Source organism: Dama dama, chromosome 14, assembly GCF_033118175.1.
Source record: "Dama dama isolate Ldn47 chromosome 14, ASM3311817v1, whole genome shotgun sequence".
In the NCBI taxonomy this organism is placed as follows: domain Eukaryota; kingdom Metazoa; phylum Chordata; class Mammalia; order Artiodactyla; family Cervidae; genus Dama; species Dama dama.
Genome location: NC_083694.1, coordinates 39169709 through 39189949, shown reverse-complemented (window position 1 = coordinate 39189949; position 20241 = coordinate 39169709). Strand labels below are relative to the sequence as shown.

The 20241-nt window shown below is 50.5% G+C and overlaps 1 protein-coding gene across 1 annotated transcript in view; it reads left to right on the top strand.

Annotated features, from left to right (window-relative positions):
- DRAXIN (dorsal inhibitory axon guidance protein) overlaps window positions 1–9903 on the top strand; it is a 35656-nt gene extending 25753 nt beyond the window's left edge. Inside the window, exons 6-9 of the mRNA XM_061159776.1 lie at window positions 1401–1512; window positions 2581–2670; window positions 4152–4241; window positions 8707–9903. Coding sequence (XP_061015759.1) covers window positions 1401–1512; window positions 2581–2670; window positions 4152–4241; window positions 8707–8819 — 405 coding nt within the window. The 3' untranslated portion in view covers window positions 8820–9903. The remainder of the gene's footprint in view (window positions 1–1400; window positions 1513–2580; window positions 2671–4151; window positions 4242–8706) is intronic.
- The last annotated feature ends 10338 nt before the right edge of the window (window positions 9904–20241 follow it).

Here is a 20241-nt window from a genome sequence, read left to right as displayed (position 1 = left end):
CCAGCTCAGCACACTGGTCTCTGAACCAGAAAAGGCAGGCTTTTGGGGAAGAATTTTGTACATCCCGCAAAGGACAGAGAATAACAATGTCTAAAACCATGTCCCCACAATCCAGAATTAACAAGCTTTAGTTAACACTTTGACACATCTGCTTCAGACCTTTAAAAAGAGAGGGAGCAAGCAAGCAAATGTGGCAAACACACCAACCATTAGTGAGTCTATGGTAGTTTAGTTGCTAAGTCATATCCAACTCTTTGCTACCCCATGGACCGTAGCCCACCAGGCTCCTCTGTCCATGGGATTTTCCAGGTAAGACTACTGGAGCGGGTTGCCATTTCTTTCTCCAAGGGATCATCTCAACCCAGGGATAGAACCTAGGTCTCCCGCATTGCAGGTGAATTCTTTGACAACTGAGCCACCAGGAAAAACCCCTTGGTGAGTCTAGACAAAGGGTATTTATTCTTGCAATTAACACGAAGTGCATCTTTGCACTTCTTCTGTAGCTTTGAACATTTTTTCAAAATAAAATCATTAAACATGACCAATAAAATAATACATGTAGAAGAAGTAAAACTTTTTAAGCAGATCTTCCTTATTCTCTTTTTGAGTCTTGCACTCCCTTGAGATCCTGATAAACCATCTCCAACAAATCCACGGTTATCCATGCCGTCGAAGGGCTCCCTGAAGCCCATCTGTTGAGAATCCAGCCTTATGGCGTGCTTGCATGCTCAATCACTTCAATCTTGTCCCACTTTTTGTGACCCTATGGGCTGTAACCCACCAGGTTCCTCTGTCCATGGCATTCTCCAGGCAAGAATGCTGGAGTAGGTTGTACCCTCCTCCAGGGGAGCTTCCTGACCCAGGGATCGAACCCAGGTCTCCTGTGGCTTTTGCATGGCAGGCGGATTCTTTACCGCTGAGCCATTCTTGCCCACGTTCTACTGTGCACAGATCCAGCCCCGAAACCACAAAAGGTGGAGCCGGGGGGGTCTAGAGTAGAACTGAACTATGGGCGTGGCCTCAGCAGTGCCATGCCATGGAGAACTGAGGACATCTGTAGGGGAGAGAAGGGACAGGGGAGCGAGCAGCTGGGCTTCCTCCTGAGCGGACACGCTGCCTCCCCAGTCCCCACCCGCAGAGAGCCTGGGGACTGCAGCAGCTGTCTGTAGGCTCTGTCCTGCCTGGGGGTGGCTGCTCTGGGAAGACACTGCCCAGGTAGCTGCTGGAGCCCGAGTCCTGGAGGCCATCTCGAATTCCCCAGGCTGAGATTGCAGGCTGTCCAACACGCCATGAGCTGGCCTAGGAGGAGCCCCTCCTTTGCCCTCTGATCCTGGGGCCCCACCTTTCTTCCTCCGCCTTTTGGGATCTTCAGGCTCCCTCTTCTCCACCCTCCTCTGCAGGCTCACCCCAGGCCTGACGGGGAGGTGATGCCCACACTGGACATGGCCTTGTTCGACTGGACTGACTATGAAGACTTAAAGCCTGAGGTCTGGCCATCCACAAAGAAGAAAGGTACATCTGCCCACCCCTCCACACCCCTGCTGGGCTCCTCCCCTCCCCCACCATGCCCTGGGATAGGGGCCTGGTGACCCCAGCCTGACCTACAGATGTCCAAGTTGGGGAGGGGCATGGAGTCTATAAAGAAACAAGTACCTGAAATAGACATGTTGCTCTCAAATGCTCATTGCACACCGATGGATTCCAACTAGCTACTCCTTTAACCTGAAGAGAAAGAAAACATGTCTGTTCTGTTGATCCCCTCTGCCTTTTTTAAAAGTATTTTAAAATTTTGTTTTTATGTATTTATTTTGGCTGAGTCTTTGTTGCTGCCTGGGCTTTTCTCTAGTTGCAGAGAGCAGGGGCTACTCTCTAGTTGAGGCCTGGGGACTGCTCACTGCGGTGGCTTCTCTTGTTGGGGAGCACCAGCTCTAGGGCAGGCGGGCTCCAGTAGATGTGGCTTCCCAGGCTCTAGAGCACAGGCTCAGGAGTTGTAGCACACCAGTTTAGTTGCTGTGGGATCTTCCTCACCCGGGGATTGAATCCGTCTCCTACTTTGGCAGGTGGATTCTTTACCACTGAACCACTAGGGAGTGTGTGTGAGTAGCTTAGTCGTGTCTGACTCTTTGGGACCCCATGACCCTCCAGACTCCTCGCTCTGTGGAATTCTCTGTGGAGTTTGTTGCCGTTCTCTTCTCCAGGGGATCTTCCCGATCTAGGTATCGAACCCAGGTCTCCTTCATTGTAGGCGGATTCTTTACCATCTGAGCTACCAGAGAACCACCAGGGAAGCCCCCCCCCGCTTTTATTTGTCCACTCCATTGACATACGGGATCCTAGTTCCTTGATCAGGGATAGAACCCATGCCCCTTGCATTAGGAGCACAGAGTCTTAACCACTGGACTGCCAGGGGAGTCCTCTGACCCCATTTTTAGAGAAGGGAAAACTAAGGCAGAGAGGCTTCATGTCTTCCCCAAGCCACACTGTGGAAGTGGTGGTGTCAGCACTCTGACCCTGGCATCCAGTGCCTAATCTCTGCGCTGATGAGCCTCAGCCTCTGACCACAGGTCCTGTTTTCCCCAGAGAAACACCGTGGCAAACTCTCCAGTGATGGGAACGAAACATCACCAGCTAAAGGGGAGCCCTGCGACCATCACCAGGACTGCCTGCCAGGTACCAAACCAGCATTGTGTTCCAGGCACTAGGCAGGGCGCTGGGGGAACTGTTGTGGGGGTGGGAGCGGGTGGGTGTTCCCAGACATATGAGCAGGATCCTTTAGGGATAGTAAATAATAACAACCACTCTAATGAGAGTTGCTGCCATACTTTATTCTATTTCATCCTTAAAGCAACCCAGACAGAGAGAGACCCTGTCATTCCCAATTTTCAGGCAAGGAAACTGAGGCTCAGAGAGGCCAAGTGTTTCAGCTGTGATCACAGAGCTCGGAAGTGGCTCCAACCTGAGTCTGCTGTTCTGAACCGCTGTCCCACACTGCCTTAAGTCAGGATGACCCTTCTCCCAACTTCTCCCTAATGTCTTATCAGGCTTCATTCTGTCCTCATCCTGTCGTGACACTGCTGGGCTCCTGTGGGTGATGATATCCTGACCTGTTCAGCAGCTGAGCCCATCAAGACAGTCTGAGAACAGGGGCCTGGGGTTTGGATGGATGGTCTAAACCGCTGGCCCTCGACTGGGTCACTCGGGACTTCTGGGAAGCCAAAACCAAGTTGGAGTTAGAAGGGCAGGAGGTTTCTGGGGATGGTGGGGGATAAGGCCTGTGAACAATAAAAGCGGGAGGAAGGAGGAATGGACAGGAGTCTGATATAATCTCGGCCAGCCCAATGGGCAGCTCCAGAACAAAGACTCCCTGTTACAAGAGGCCCCCACTGGGCAGAAATAGCCAGGCCCTGGCAGCCAGTCACTGCCCGGGCTGTTCTGCCCAGTGTGACATCATCAGCCCAGGAGGCTCCTGCAGGTGTTAACAGCGGGGGCTGGAGGCTAACTGCTCTCCTGGCCAGTGGACTGCAAGGGCAGAGACTCGACTGGCACACCTTGGCTCCTGTTAATTCAGTAGCCAGAATATTCTACAAAACAGCAACTGAATCATTTGGCATTGTGTAAACCAGACCACCAGCTCCCTGACAAGTTGTTTCCCTTCCAAACGGTTTTTCCACCCAGAGCAGGAAGAAAAGGCTCAAGTTTGGGCCAACTGGACAGTGGCTCTGAGAGCTGGCTCTGTGGTGGGTGAGGTTGTGCCTGGGGTTGCATCTCAGGGGCTTCTGTTTCCCCATCTGTCAAAAGAGGACGTTGGCGTCCATGATCCCTGCGGCCCCTCCTAGCTCCACGCTGACTCCACACCTGGCGGCCCCTCAGCCTTTCCACCCAGTGGGGAATCAACAGTGCCTTTCCTCCTCCCATGATCAATCAATTGCCCATCTGGGGCGTCTAGGGTCTCAGCCGCCCGCCCTCTGGGGACCTTGGCCGGGACATCCATCGGTGGTTCCGCCTGGGAGCCTTGTGCACCAGATGGTCCACCCTGCCAGGGGCAGCCCCGCCATGGAGATGATGGATCTCCTGTCCAGTGGGAGCATGTATGGGGCGGCGGGGAGGGTCTGCTCGTCACGGCTGACCGCGTGTGCTTGCCATGTGGGCAGGGACCTGCTGCGACCTCCGGGAGCATCTCTGCACGCCCCACAACCGAGGCCTGAACAACAAATGCTTTGACGACTGCATGTGCGTGGAAGGTGAGGCCAGATGCTGGGGGCTCCCTCGGCACCGAGAACCTTGCCACCTCCCATTCTCCTCGAGGCAGGGGTGGGCAGCGAAGGGGGTGAGAGGATCCCTGGGGAACTGAAGACACCAGCAGGAACAGCTTCGCTCGGTGCTTTCCCAATCTGTGAATTCATTTAGTTTCCATTCCTGGCATCGTTGCTCAGATTTGCTTTTCTCACCTCTTGAAATACAAGCTGGTATGATCTCCCATGATCTGGAGACAGGAGAAGGGAGGAGAGAGAAGCGTATCTTTTAAAAGAAGATCAAACCTGAGAAGGCTGGTGCTTTCACACCAGAATTCTATCCCAGGGGAGACATTCCAAGTGTGATAACAAGGGGTGAGGAGTGAATTTCCCAGCACTTTCCCAAGGAAGGAGGCTCTTACCCAGCTGGCTCCCTCTGAACTCCTCTGAGCAAGCTCTGAGCTCCCACGTGGAGCAGAGGTGTCCCTCCTCCCAGGTGTGCCTAGATGTACCCAGCTGTGTGCCAAGCACTCTACCTGTTAGCGCCTCAATCCTCACAACCATCTCAGATGGGAGCTATCGTTCTCCCCATTTCACGCAAAAGTAAACTGAGGCACAGAAAGGTTAAGTCACTTTCACAAACCTATATAGGTAGAAAAGTGGGGGAAATATTTTAAATTGTGTATTCTGAAAATGTTCAAATACATATTAAAGTCGTCGCAATAGTATAAAGAACCCCCATTTCCTATCATCCAGTTTCACTAGTTCTCACTCACGGCCAATCTGTGCTGTCCCCTCTGCCTCATCCAGTTCCCCCACTGCAATAGGATTTTTTTTTTTTTTTTTGGCAATAGGATTTTGAAGCAACTCCTAAGAATGTAGATATTTTACCTGTGAATATTTCCATATATACATCTAAGAGACAAGTACTCTTTTAAAAACAAAACACCGAAAATGCACAATAATTACTGGATGTCATCCCACCTCCAAGGTTCACTTCTCTAGGGTGAGGGGTTTGACCTCTGTCCCTTTGTGGACCGTCCTGAGGTACACGCCGTATTTTTTGCTCACATTAGCTTCAAAGTTATCTGCTGTGAAAGCAATAAAGCTGCTTCAGTCCAATTATTCATTTGTCCAGTTGGTCAAGACATATTTCCTGAGTGCCTACTGTGTATCAAGTTCTGATCAAGACATTGGGGATTCAGGGGTGAAGAGAACCAACAAGTTCTCCACCCATGGATTCCATTCTAGTGAGATGAGCGACAGTTAGCAAATAACTGGGCTTCCCGAGGAGCTCAGATGGTAAAACATACGCCTGCAATGCAGGAGACCCAGGTTCAGTGCCTGGCTTGGGAAGATTCCCCTGGAGAAGGAAATGGCAACCCCCTCCAGTATACTTGCCTAGAAAATTATCTGGACAGAGGAGCCTGGCAGTCTACAGTCCATGGGGTTGCAAAGAGTTGGACACAACGGAGCGACTAACACATACACACACACACAAGCAAATAATTAGATGTCTGTAAAAAGGAGTAGAACTGTGAAGACAGTAATTCAGGCTGGCCTGGGAGTTATTTTAGAAAGGATGGACAGGAGCGGACAGCAGAACTAGCCACCTGAAGATGAGAAGTGGGGTAGGAAGGGAGAGTCCCAGACAAGTAGCAGAACGAAGGCAAGGACCTCGGACAGGAGCAAGGCTGGCATGTTCGAGTGCGCCTGGCACACAGCAGCCACACGCTGGCACAAGAGGAGGTGGGAGAAGTTGGGGGGTAGGATCAGGACTTCATTTACATTATCATGGGAAGGTGTGGGCAGGTTTTTTTTTTTCTTCTTTTTTTAGTATTTATGATTTTGCTGCTTCGGGTCTTCGTTGCTTCGCCACATGTAGGATCCTTGTTTGCCCACTAGGGATCAAACCCGCGTCTCCTGTATTGCAAGGCGGACTCTTAACCCCTGGACCGTCAGGGAAGTCTCACAGTAGGTTTTAAGAAAGGGAATGACCCAGTCTGACTTTTGAGTATACCAGCTCACTCTGGCTGCAGGACTGTGCGGGGCAGGACTGGAGAGGCAGGGATGAGCTAGGAGGTGAGGGGATGGAGGTAGGCAGGGGTGGAGATGCTGAGAAGCCACCTTCTGTTGCCTGTGTGCAAAGTGGGGGCCCATTTGGCGAAGGAGGAGACTGAGGTGCATAGCAGGCTGGAGGGCACTTCATTCCAGGGAGCTTGGAATAGCATCAGGACCTCCAGGTCCAGCCTGCCCAGGTGAGGGGACTGTGGCCCTACTGCTGCACATGCCCAGTTGGTGCCCTGCTGGATGCTCAGTGGGCAGCCCTCTGCCAGGGAAGCCATCCTTCCTTCCTCCCCTCAGCCTCAGTTAGGAGGGGGTAGCTTTTCATGCCTTCGAAAGCTAACTGTGCAGCCAAAGCCCCATCTGCTCATTTCCCTGGTCCCTCCCATCCTGGTCGGTCCCGCCAAAACTCTCATTTCCTCCCTGGAGACTCAGAGTCTGGGGAAAAAACAAAGAAATTTAGTGGAAATGACAGCTCCTTAAAGATGGTCCAGGGAATTCCCTCGTGGTCCAGTGGCTAAGACTCTATGCTCCTGATACAGGGGGGCTGGATTCGATCCCTGGTTAGGGAACTAGATCCCACATGCCACAACTAAGACTCTATGCAGCCAAATAAAAAAAAATAAATGTTTAAAAAAAAAAAAAAAAAAAGATGGTCCAGGAAGAGGTTTTCACCCAGATGCTATAGCAGAGGGATCCAAGTGATGCCAGGAACCCTCAGGAGGACCAAAAGTCCTGAGGACTTCTGAGAAATTCTGAAATGTTGGATTCCCAGAGCTGAAGTCCAGCAGTCTAGGCCAGCCTGAAGGGTTCCAGAAGGGCTTCTGTGGCTACCAACCACTCCTATTCATGATCCCCTGCCCCTCCCAAGTGTCACTCGTGTGGCCACAGATCTGAAGGCTCAGTGATCCAGGTGTTGGTTCTAGACCCCTAAGGACAAACTTCATGGCAATTCCTGTATTCTCTTGGCAGTGAAATAAGCAGATCTTAAATTGGTGATGGCCCCTCTCCCTGTGGTCACTCCTAACCGGAAATGTAGAGATTGCTCAGACCACACTGACACCTCCTTCCCTAACCCCCGACCCCGAATCAGGAGGATATGGCTTTTTTTTTTTTTTTTTTTTTGGCTGAATTGCTGTCTTAGTTGCAGCACACGTGATCTTCATTGTGGCATATGGACTCTCTAATTGTGGCTCTTAGACTCGGTAGTTGCGGCGAGAGCTTAGTTGGTCCATGGCATGTGGAATCTTAGTTCCCCAATCAGGGATCAAACCCACATCCCTTGAACTGCAAGGTAAATTCTTAACCACTGGACCACCAGGGAAGTCCCGGGAGGATGTGGCCTGAAATGAAAAACACGCCTACCCATGTATGCCAGGGGATGTCTATCATGGGCCATGATTCAGCCCAAGCAGGAACCCCTCCCACTGGTGGGCCAAGAGGGGCATGTCTACTGTAAATAAGGTGGTCAGGGAGGGTCCCTTTGAGAAGGGACTGTGAAGGAGCCAGCTATGCCAAGAGCTTCAGGAAGGGATTTCTGGCTGTGAGAACAGCAAAGGCCCTGAGGCTGGAAATGGTGGGGTGTATGAGGAAAAGTGAGAAGACTAGGTGTGGCTGGAGTTACAGAGTGAGGAGGAGTGGGAGGTAAAGAGAGCAGACAGGGGGCAGGGCAGGTCCCAGAGAGTCTTGTAAGCCAGGGGAAGCAGTTTAGATCTCCTTTGTACAGTGTACTGTACAGTAGGGAGCCCACGGGAGGTTTTATAGGGAAGGGCAGAATCTGAATCTCTTCTATTTATTATTATTATTTGCTGTGCTGCATGGCATGTGGGATCTTAGTTCCCTGACCAGGGATCAAATCCAAGCTCCCTGCATTGGAAACACAGAATCTTTACCATTGCACTACCAGGGAAGCCCTGCATCCCTTTAAAAATAATTTTAATAGACTATTTTTAGAGTCGTTTTAGGTTTACAGGAAGATTAGACAGAAAATACAGCAGTCTCATATGCCTCTCCCCCGCCCCCCAGTTTCCCCTGTTATCTTACATTAGTGTGGTACACTTTTTAAGACTGGTGAACCTAGAGTGGTACATTATTAAGTCCATAATTTACATTAGTGCTCACTCTTTGTATTGGGATTTTGACAAAGACTAGACATGTACCCACCATTATAGATAGTATCGCACAAAATAGTTTCGTGGTCCTAAATATCTCCTGTGCTCCATCTGTTCACTCTTCTCCGTCTGTGATTCTCTTTTTTAAACCCATTCAGGCTGCTGTGCGGGGGATGGACTGGTTGTAGGGCAGGAAAAAAGAAGGCAGTGATAGTGAAACGGTGCGAGGCCAGGCGGGGGGAGAGGTGGGGAGGACTGGCTGGTCTCACGTCTGACCCCTCTTGCCTCTCTTCGCTCAGGGCTGCGCTGCTACGCCAAATTCCACCGGAACCGCAGGGTCACCAGGAGAAAGGGGCGCTGCGTGGAGCCCGAAACGGCCAACGGCGACCAGGGGTCTTTCATCAACGTTTAGCGGCCCGCGCGAGACGCCTCCGCACCAGCCTGGGGAGCGAGCTCCGGAGTTTTGGAGAAGCCGGGCAGTTTGTTTATAACTAGCGGTGGCGGATCAAATGCGGGACCAGCTGACTGAGGCTGCAGGCTCAGATCCAGGACGCTCTGTTCCGAGCCCTTGACGAACTGCCCCTGCCCAGGAGCCGAGCAGCAGCACGCCTGCACCCAGCCCTGGGCGGACGAGAGACCCACACCGCCTGCGCATCCGGTGTCCGTGTTCTCCGCGATGGCAATGTCGAGAGTGCCCTCTATCGTCCGACCGCAGCACTGCAACGGTTTCAAGTTTCAAAAGGAAGTTTTTGAGCTGGGAAAGAATGGAAACTCCTGGAGAGACGGGGAACCAAAAGGCGGGAGATGAATACCGAAGCACCTCCTATGTACCAGGCACTGTGCTAAACGCGGGCCATACGTTATCTCGTTTATCACATGACCTTTTAAAGTAGGCATAATCACCATTTTACAAGTGAGGAAACTGAGGCAGGCTTAAATGATCTTGTCCAGGGTCCCAGATCAATGCTCCTCAAACCTTCACCTGTGTGAGAATGCCCAGGGATCTGGTTAAAATGCAGATTCCAATTCAGTCGATTCTGCATTTCTAACAAGGTTCAGGGCTTGCTGATGCTCCTGGTGACCCGGGACCTCACTGAAAGCACCAGGTCCCGGGGAGTCAGGAGTGGAGCTGGCATCTGAACCTGGGTCTGCCCAGATCCAAGGCTCACATCCTTGCTCTTCCACAACCAAGGACTCATTCCAAGTTCTCCACGGCTTTCGGTGAGAGACACATGTTCCCTGCTGGCTCCTTTTGCTGTGGTGAAGGCTGGAATAACAGACAATTCCTTCCCTGGACAAAGGTGTATCATTTCAAAGAAGAAGAAAAAAAGAAAATGTGCATTAAGCACCTGCTTGCTTACAAGGCAGGATTTGGGCAGATTGGCGAACTGGTGTTCTGAGAGAGGAAGTGTTTAAGGGAAACGGTAAAGCTGTTCCTTATGTCTATGGCCCTGCTCACCAGGACTTGCACCTTGGAGGGCCCTGAAAGCTGCCATCCCAGGGGTTCTTTGACTTTTGGAGTTCATGACCTTTGAGAATCTAATGCAAGCATGGACTGAAAAACACACATTGCCAGTTGGCACCCACTTTGTATACGTCTTAGTGGTTCTAGTTCCCCCAGAGACCATCTACAGGTCTACACTTCTTCAACAGAGTGTACTGAGGAGCTGGGGACATCTCTTCTAACTGCATTCATCACGGGCCAGACCCATGATGCCCACCCGGACACCTTTCCAAGCTGATGTGACTCTAGTGGCCACTCAGAGGAGTCACTTAAATCCCTCCACCTGGCATCTCACTCCAGACCAACCCTCAGGTCCAAGGCAAACAAGGTTGCAAACCTTCCCTCTCCAGATGCCTTGCTGGCCTGGACCCCTGCCGGAGGGACCACTCCCACAGGATGCCAGGCCTGTTTACTCCATTGGGAAAATCAGTTGGGGGTCAAGGGTATGGCACCGAGGAAGGCAAACAGATCTAGAAGAAACCAAATACACCGGCTCTTTTCTCCTTATTCAAGTTCAAAGCCCATGGGAATCTTAGGGAGGGGAGGACCGCAAGAGATCAAAGCCGGCTATTTGAAAATTGAATCCGCCTGCAGTTTTGTCTGTTTGAGACCAGACAAGGCCTGTGCTGTGTGCCTCATATGGGGTGGCCGATTTGAGATCATGATAGAACCCTAGTGGGGGTGGCTGCTGGCAGAGAACCCAGAATTGCTTTTGTCTGGTGGCAGCGGGGCGGGGAGGGGGGGTGCGGTGGGCAGTGGTAAGGGTGGCCCTGGCCATCGATGATGGAAACACAAAGCTGGAAGGCTCAATGGAGCTATCAGTGCCTACCAAGGGAGCTCCATGGCTGGAAATTCAGGGCCTATCTCTTTGCCCTAGCTACTGCCATTTTGCATTTGCAAAGGCAAAGTGGGTGGAATTCTCTTAACTCCAGAGTTAGGGGTTCCAAAGCCCCCTCTGTGTTTAACAAACCTCTGTGCCAGAAGTTCTTCCTTAGGTCTACCTTAAATTTCTTTTGCTGGTGCATAAGCCAATATCCTCGAATCCAGGGTTCAACAAACTTATCATAATGGGCCAGATAAATATTAATATTATAGGCTGTGTTCCAATGAAGCTATTTATGAACACAGAATTTCAGATAATATTCACTTGTCACAGATGATTATTCTTTTGATTTTTTTAAAACACATTTTGAAATGTGAAAACCTCTTAACTTGCAGACTACACAGAAACAGGCAGTGGGTTGGACTTGGATCCCAGACCGTGGTTTGCCAATCTCTGCTTTAATCTGCTGGTCTCAGCCTTGGCTGCACATTAGGACAGTCTGGGGAACTTTCAAAGGTACCAAAACTTTCAAAGCTGCCTGAACCCACCTGCGAAGATTTAATCGCTCTGGGTTGTGTCTGGGCATCGTACTTTTGCAAGGCATCCGGGTGGCTCTACATGTCACCTGGGCCTGGGCGTGGGACCCCTGCCCTTGTCCTCCTGCGGGAGTGCAGCTGCTGACAAACGGCCTGCTCCACCACTCACTACCTTGGTGATCCTAGGAGACTTCATTAAGGTCTCTGTGCCTGGATTTATCTGTAAAATGGGGATAATCACTCTTTCTTCATAGTGGTGTTGTGAGATGTAAATACAATATCCTAGCAACATGCTTGCTACAGTGCCTGGCACATAATAAGCCCTCAGTGTTAGCTAATCTATTTTCTAGGATGATTTTAGCAGGTGTTCTGTTTTTTGACAGTGATTCATCATGTACTCAGAGATCAGTTCAAAGTCACCATTCAGGATCCTTTCCCAAAGCATGTTCCCTGGAACACAGGGCTGTGAGATACTCTCTTAGGAAAGAGGGGATGGGGTTCTGTGGTCAAAGAGGTTTGGAACACTGTTCTGGACTCAGCCCAAAGCAGCATGTACAGATTCTGTCCACTAAGGCAGAGCTGTGGATGTCAGTGGCTTTGCAACAACAGGATCAGGAGTTTGTAAATATATCCCCCCTCCTCACCCTGAGGCTGGGAAGAGCTGAGCAGGAGGCCAAGTGGAAACCAATAGCTACTGGGATGGTCACCTGTGCCTCCTGCATTCCTCCTGAGGGAGCTTTCCAGCCATTCCCCAGAGATATTCACTGTTCCCACGGGGCTGCCTTTCTGTGACTTGTCTGGTGATGCCAAGAGTGGCTCCTGAGCCTGCCAGAGATGGGCGAAGGGTCAGGGGACATGAGAACCATGCTACATGGGAATGTGACAGCTTCACCTGCCCCTTGAGGAATCACCGAGCCATATGTCATGTCCCGAAGCCAAGACCCCTTCCACCACCTAGAAGCTACAGGTGGAGCCTTTGTTGTTAATCCACTCAATCGAGGCACCCCATGGACTGCAGCACGCCAGGCTTCCCTGTCCTTCACCATCTCCTGGAGTTTGGACTCATGTCCATTGAGTTGGTGACGCCATCCAACCATCTCGTCCCCTTCTCCTCCTGCCTTCAGTCTTTCCCAGCATCGGGGTCTGCCTTACTTCAAGCCATATTCAACACATCCAATACAATCTGATGTCAAGATGACAGGCATCAACTTCCTGGAAGGGATCCACTTTGCAGCTGGAGAGACTTCCATGTAACCTGCAAGGAACACGTTTATAAAACAACAGAACAGCAAGGAAAAATTGGTGCTGGAGAGGAAAACTATTTAGGCTCTTCATTGGGGATTGCATGCAATTGACAGGGACACCATGTCCTTCATGATGATCTTCACTCCTGTGGGAGATGGGAGGGCATGTGCTGGGGAGGGCATGGTAGGACTTGCCAATCTGAAGAAACAGGGGCTTCCATCACAGGGAGTATATTTACTGAATCCTAAATCAGGATGGTGGTCTGATGGAGGATAAGCAGCCTCTTCTGGATGCGAAAGGCTTTCTGGTCCCTCCGTCCTTTTTTTGTTATTGTTGGGACAAGGAATAGTGACTTTATTCGGAAAGCCAGCCAACCCCATCTTGCCTGACTTAGAATTCAGTCTCCTTTTATATTTAAAGGGGAAACTCAAACACTTTCTGGTTCCCATCAGCCTTCATCTCTTCCTCCCTGCAGTCAGTCATTCACAGGTGAACCTGATCAGGATGTTCCTTGTGTGCTAAACAAAGGTATTTTAGCTTAATGCTCATTATCTGGGAAGCAGGGTTCCCAGTAATGGGCCATTATGTGTAATTTAAGTTTATAGGCAATGTCCCTGTAGTGATTTATTTGTAATAGGATACAAAAGGTCTTCCCTATCACAATTCCCACTGTCAATGTCCATCCCAGTCTTGTGGGGAAAGACCTGGGAACTTGGCAGAAATGTGGGATCCCGGCCCCACTGGGACCTACTGAATCAGTATCTCTAGGGGTGGGTTTTCACAAGTTCTCCAGGCTGTCCTTGTGCACAGTAAAGTTTCAGAGACACAGAAGATGCAGAGGGGGAGACAGGACGGTCAGACAACCAGGGACATTTGGATGATTCGGGGGCATTTGCATATGGGTGTGAGTTGACCAATCTGAGATCCACTTTGCCTGGTTAATAACCAGCAGTGACCAACTTGCAGGCTCCAAGGCCCTGCCTCCTGGGCTGGAACTGGCCTTTATTTTCAGAGGAAATGTAGTGGAGCATCTGGGCCTGGGGCCTCAGTTGTTGGGTTTTCTGGCTCTTGGGAACTTCCCTGGGGGACTGTGGTTCCTATTTATAAAGTATGGGGGCAACAGGGAAGTGGGGAGGTGCTACACTCTTGAGTCCCATGATGGCGTGTTGCATGCGCTCTCTTGAGCTGTAAATAAAGAGATGATGGTTAATAAGCTTCACTGTTGTCTCTCTCTGCCCCTCGAGATGGTCTGTCTTGCAGACAGGGAGCACTGTCAGGGTGTTTTGGGGGAACTCGGCCTGGTATTTCTCCAGCTACTTATTCATTCATTCTGCACCTTGGATTAAGCATTTGCTCTGAGCTAAGCAGAAGAGAGTGGCAGATGATGAGATGGTTGGATAGCATCACCTATTCAATGGACGTGAACTTGGGCGAACTCCGGGAGATAGTGAGGGACAGGTAGGCCTGGTGTGCTGCAGTCCATAGGGTTGCAAAGAGTCTGACATGACTTAGCAACTGAACAGCCAAGCAGTACACAGGCAGGTAGGGTCTCTGACCTCACCTGGACTGCATCATGGTCCTCTAACCAGACCACTGGGTGGGAGTTTCATATTTTTTATCTTCTCCCACTTTAGGGTTGGGGCAGCTAAGGTCCCAAAGAGATTACAGGGCTGGCCATATACAAGGCTGGCAGGCACACTGCAGGCAGAGAGTGCTGAGAAAGGCAGGTGCCCACTTGGGCAGAATGAGGAAAACAAAGCCCCGCCACCTGAGGCCAGGCCTGGGCAGGCTCAGATGCCGACTTGGGAAAGGGCGTGAGCTGGCTGGAGGTAGACTGTCTTAGCACCAGGAAGGACATCTGTTATCTTAGTGGCAGCTCCAGCCAGCACCGCCCAGCTGTGCAGACCAGGCCCCCTCCAAGCCTAGCCGATCAGAGCAAGGCTATGTTATGGCTTTCAGTGGCTCTGTGTCCTAAAGCCAAGGGCGGGTCCAGACCCTCCTGGGAGCCAGAGTAACCAGAGATGTGGGAAGCCCCTAAAGGCCTAGGGTCCTTGTGGGGATTTCCCTGCCCAGGCACCACTGAGGGCCTGGTTCCTGCAGCTTGGACAGGGAAACCCCCCTAATCCAGGGTTTCTGTAACACAGGCCTGGGGTGCCAGTGTCAGGATATTCTGAGGGGCAGACACACGGTTCTGAGCCTACCCAGGCCCCTGACTCAATCTCTAGGGGTGGGCTTGGGAATCTGCATGTTGATAAATACCCCCTCACACCACCCCAAGTCCTGAGAACTACTGCACCAAACTTTCCTGAGAACTCACGTTCTTCCCTGCTAAGGCCCCAGATAGCTGGCAAATCCCCCACTGAGTGTGGATCCCAGGAATCAAGCCCAGGAGGTCCCCCTTGATATAAGCAACTGCTCAACTCAGCCATTGTAGTACAAAAGCCTCCAGAGACAACACAGAAATAGATGAGCACAAATGCATGAACATGGTTGTGTTCCAATAAACCTTTATTGACACCAAAGGGCAGCAGGCTGTATCTGCCCTTGGTCTGTAGCCAGGCCCTAGTTATTACTGCTGACCCCGGGGTCAATGGTTATAGAAAGGCATGCTGGGCTTCTAAAATCCCCCTTTGTTGTGGAATGTCAATTCAAACCCATTTCTGCTAAGGAGGGTCTGAGCAGTCTGAAGTGAAGGGTCAAGATCAGCTGAACCTGAGGCCATGGGGACTTCAATGCTCTGTGCTGGCAGCGTGCATGCAGCCCTCAGGGGATCAGGTGGCTGGATTGGCAGTGTCTTGGGGTTCTCCAGAGAAACAGAACCAACTGAGCATTTGTATTTATGTATCTTTAAGTGTCTATGTGTTTACTTCTTCTTTATATATGTATTTATATAGAGATTTATTTTAAGGAATTGGCCCATGCTATTGTAGGAGCCATCAAGTCTGAAATTTGCAGGGCCAGCCAGCAGGTGGGAAACTCAGGCAGGGCTCAATGTTGCAGGCTTGAGACCATGTTTTTTGTTCCCCAAGACCTCAGCTTTTGCTCTCGAGGCCTTCACCTGATCGGGTGAGGCCCACCCACATTCAGCCAGGTCCTCTCCTTTACATGAAGTCAGCTGCTTGTTGATGTTGGCCACATCTGCAAAGTGCCTTCACAGCAGCACCTGGAGTGGTGTGTGATTAAATCTTTGGGTACAACAGCCTAGCCAAGTTGACACATAAATATAATCACAGGGGCAGAGGCGGGGGGAGCTCCTGGAGCTGGGCTCCCAAACTCCAGATCCAGATCACAACACTTGGGTGTGTGGTAGCATCATCTGTGATGTACCATGAAGCTCTGGGCCTCCTTGCTCCGTTTGCCAGCTTTAGCATCAGGTGGCAGCAGCAGCGGTTACCATCTGTCATGTATGTGGGCATGGGTGCTTTGGTGTGCCCAGAGGAACGTCTGGACCTAAAATTCCACTTGGAGTGGATAGGGTGCAAGGGTGCTGTGAGTGGACCCACATAGGCAAGTGGCTAACAGGGGCACCCCTTCCTTTCATCGCACCCCCACCCCCAATGCTGTATCCTGAAACCCACCTGTTTGTGCTGGGAGGCCAGCCTCAGGACAACTGGGCTCCTTCCACACTGGTGATTGGTCAGTGCGGTAGGGCTGGGTAGTCAATTTTGCACAATGTGGCCCCAAAATGTCCCACTGTGTTCCCACCCTTGACCTTGTGTCAGCTCTCCACACATAGTGAAATCCAGGGTTAGCGAGGAAACGCATTCATCTGAACACTGCCCTGACCTCTGTTTACTGAGCTGAGTCCACTGCATGAGGCACATACCCTCTGGTGTAGCTGGAAGTTGTTGGAGCCCATTTTGCAGAGCAGGAGAACTAAGGTACTAAGAAACAAAGGCCACTTGTCCAAAGTAATGTAGTTACTTAGTGGCAGAGCTAGGGACAACTACCAAGTGTCTCTGAGTCTAAAACCTAACTGTGGGTAATAATTCCCTGGCATTCTAGTCATTGGGGCTTCCCTGGTAGCTCAGATGGTAAAGCATCTGCCTACACTGTGAGGTGTAGGCCCTCACGGGATTGAGACCCGGTTCAATCCCTGGGTCGGGAAGAGCCCCTGGAGAAGGAAATGGCAACCCACTCCAGTATTCTTGCCTGGAAAATCTCGTGGACTGAGGATCCTGGTAGGCTACAGTCCATGGGGTTCGCAAAGAGTGGGACATGACTGAGCAACTTCACTCACTCATTCTAGTCATGAAGACTCCACACTCCCCTGCAATACAGCACAGGGAGCCCAGTCTGGAGCTACGTGATCACCAAGAAGGGTGGGATGGGGGCGGGTGGGAGGCAGGCTCAGGAGGGAGGAGATAAACATATATATATGGCTGATTCGAATTGTACAGCAGAAACAACACAACATTGTAAAACAGTTATCCTCCAATTAAAGGGAAAAAAGAAAGAAAGAGTCTGTGCTTCCGAAGCAGAGGGTATGAGTTTGGTCCCTGGTCAGGGAACTAAGATCCCACATGCTGTGTAGTGCGACCAAAAAATAAAATAAAACCTGATTATGTCCACCAGCCTCATGTTCCTCTCAAAGGCCACAAGTTCACTGAGCACCTACCAGGAGTCTGTCACCAATTCTCACCCTCAGGCCCATCCACTTGGCAGATCACAGGACTGTGAGCTCACCCTGGGGCCATCAAGACTGCTGTCGGGGCCAGCGGGGGTGGGGGGTGGGACAAGAGCTCTGCCTGCAGGTTCCAGCCCTGGGCTGCCTAGGCTGAAGGTCACCCACTCACCTTCAGGCCGCCTCCCGGAGGGTTCCTCAGAGAGAAAAGAGAAAAGGGGTCGAGATTCCTCCCAGGGGCTTTCCAACTGGTGGAATCCGTGGAGGCACCCTGCCCAGTCCCACCACTGCTTCCTCATTCTTTTCTTATCTCTCCGCTACCTCCTTAGTGACCCCCAGCATGTGAGCGGAGACCTCGTGGAGCCTGCAGCAGAGACTGAGAACCAGTGAGCAGGCAGCAGTGGGTGAAAGCAAACACCAAGATAAACCCCACCTCAGATAGGCATCCGGGGCACCGCAGGGCTCAGCAGCATAGCTGACCTTGTTTGTGTTTCTGAGCAATCACTGAGGAGCAGCCAGAGCTCTCATGTGCCTCCTTGGACTCCAACCCCATCCACGTGGAGAGATGGGAGGCCACACAGAGAAAAGGAGGCAGCAGCCTGAACTCAGGACAGAGCTGGGACAGGCAGTGGAGGTGGGAGGCAGTCGGCATGTTTAGTGAGGGGCCTGTGAGATCAATCTGCCTGCCAATGCAGGAGGCATAGGTTTGATCTCTGGGTCAGGAAGATCCCTTGGAGAAGGAAATGGCAACCCACTCCAGTATTCTTGCCTGGAGAATTCCACGGACAGAAGAGCCTGGTAGGCTACAGTCCAAGTGGTCACAAAAGAGATAGACAACAACAATAACAATCTCAAACTCCCAATCCAGCAATCCTCTTTATGTCACCAGGTGTATGCATGTGTGTGTGTGTGTGTGTGTGTGTGTGTGTGTGAGCACATGTGATCTCACAGTTGTTAAGTCGCATCCAACTCTTTGCAACCCCATGGACTGTAGCATGCCCAGCTTCCCTGTCCTTCACCATCTCCTAGAGTTTGCTCAGATTCATGTCCATTGAGTCAGTGATGCTATCTAACTATCTCATCTGCTGCCTCCTTCTCCTTTTGCCTTCAGTCTCGGGGATTAGCAGATGCAAATCACTACACACACACACACACACACACACACACACACATACAATGGATAAGCAACAAGGTCCTGCTGTATAGCACAGGGAACTTTTTTCAATATCCTATAATAAACCATAATGGAAAAGAATAAGATAAAGAATGTATAGATACATATTGTTGTTGTTTAGTTGCTAAATCATGGCCATCTCTTTTGCAACCACATGGACCATGTAGCCATGTAGGCCACCATGCCCTTCTGTCCATGGGATTCTCTAGGCAAGAATACTGGAGTGGGTTGCCATTTCCTTCTCCAAGAGATCTTCCCGACTCAGGGATCAAACCTATGTCCCTGCATTGGTGGGCAGACTCTTTACCACTGAGCCAATGGGGAAGTCCACATATATTGTAATATATACAATTGAATCACTTTGATGTTCAGCAGAAATTAACACAACATTGTAAGTCAACTATGCTTCAATAATAAAGAGGATGGCTGGAGAATAGATGAGGGGAATGAAGAAAATACCATAAGACTGAGAGTTAGAGTGCAGCTGAGGGGCTGGACCTGTCTTGGGCAACAGCCAGTTACATTGCTTTCTTTCTGGCTGACATCTCACATGACCACTGGGACACAGCAGGGCACAGGCAGTTTCCTTTCTGCCTTCTCCACACTCACCATGGGGTCCGTAGGGCGTTGTGATGGGTTCTCTGATAGCTGACTTGAGCACTTGGATGTCTGGAGGCATGAGGAAATATTGCTAAGAGTTCAGTGAGGCTGTCCCAGGATGGGGCTCACCCAGCAGTAATTTTCATAGGGCCCCGAGGAGCTGGCAAAGCAACTGGAACATTAGGAATTATTGGATGCATTTTAGGGCTCAAGAAGGAGTATTCAAGGAGACTGACTGGGGCCTATAAAAGTTAGTGATGGATGCTGCCATAAGTCTCAATTCTGTGCCATTGGGATAATTGTTTCAGAATCAGTCTCCCAAAATGAAGGGCATTATTATAATAAAACTCCTTACATTTGTACCTATTTATATATATATGTGTGTGTGTGTGTGTGTATGAATAAAATTGATAAAATGTCTCTATTAATGAAAAATGTTCATCTATGTTTATATAAACGACTTTAATAATAATAAAAAAGAATCAGTCTCCCTTTCTTCTGACTAGTGATACAAACAGATGCCTCCCTGGTGAGGAGGCTCTCACACCTCCTGGCAATGTCCAGGCTCCTTCAGAAAACCCAGGAAGAGAGGAGCAGAGTCACCCACCCTAACATGCTCCCCCAACCTCCGGGGCATGTGCTTCTCCAGGAACCAACCCTTGCCCGGCTCTGAGTGAGTGATGCCATGAACACAGATGATCTTATTGACAAGTCACAATGACCTTTGATACTTTCAGAAACTTGGTATCAACCAGAGACCAGGCCAAGGGATCTGGGAGCTCAAGAAAGCCATCCTGACTCCAGCCCTACAAGGTTCCACTCAAGTTTCATCACTTCTACTGCCCATCCCCCACTGTCTTTGCTCAGAAAGAAACAGATCACATCCTCAGATACAAAGAACAACCCTGACTGATCTTGAGTGGCCTCAGCCTGCAGCAGCTTGAAGCCGGACTTTGGTTCCCAGCCAGAGATTGAGGTCACGTCTCAATCCTAATGACTAAAAAAGATCCCGATGCTGGGAAAGATTGAGGGCAGGAGGAGAAGGGGGCAACAGAGGATAAGATGGTTGGATGGCATCATAAACTCAATGGACATAATCTGAGCAAACTCTAGGAGACAGTGAAGGATAGGCATGCTGCAGTCCAGGGGTGTCAAAGAGTTGGACTGAACAACAAGACGACCAGTGGTCAGTGACATAGCCCTGGCCCTTCGGCTTTGCAGAAAAGAATTCCCACAAAGACAGAAAATAGTGAAACAAAGTATTTATTAGGAGGAAAAACAGGGTACAATATGTGTGGATATACACAAGGGCGGGCTCAGAGGGAAAG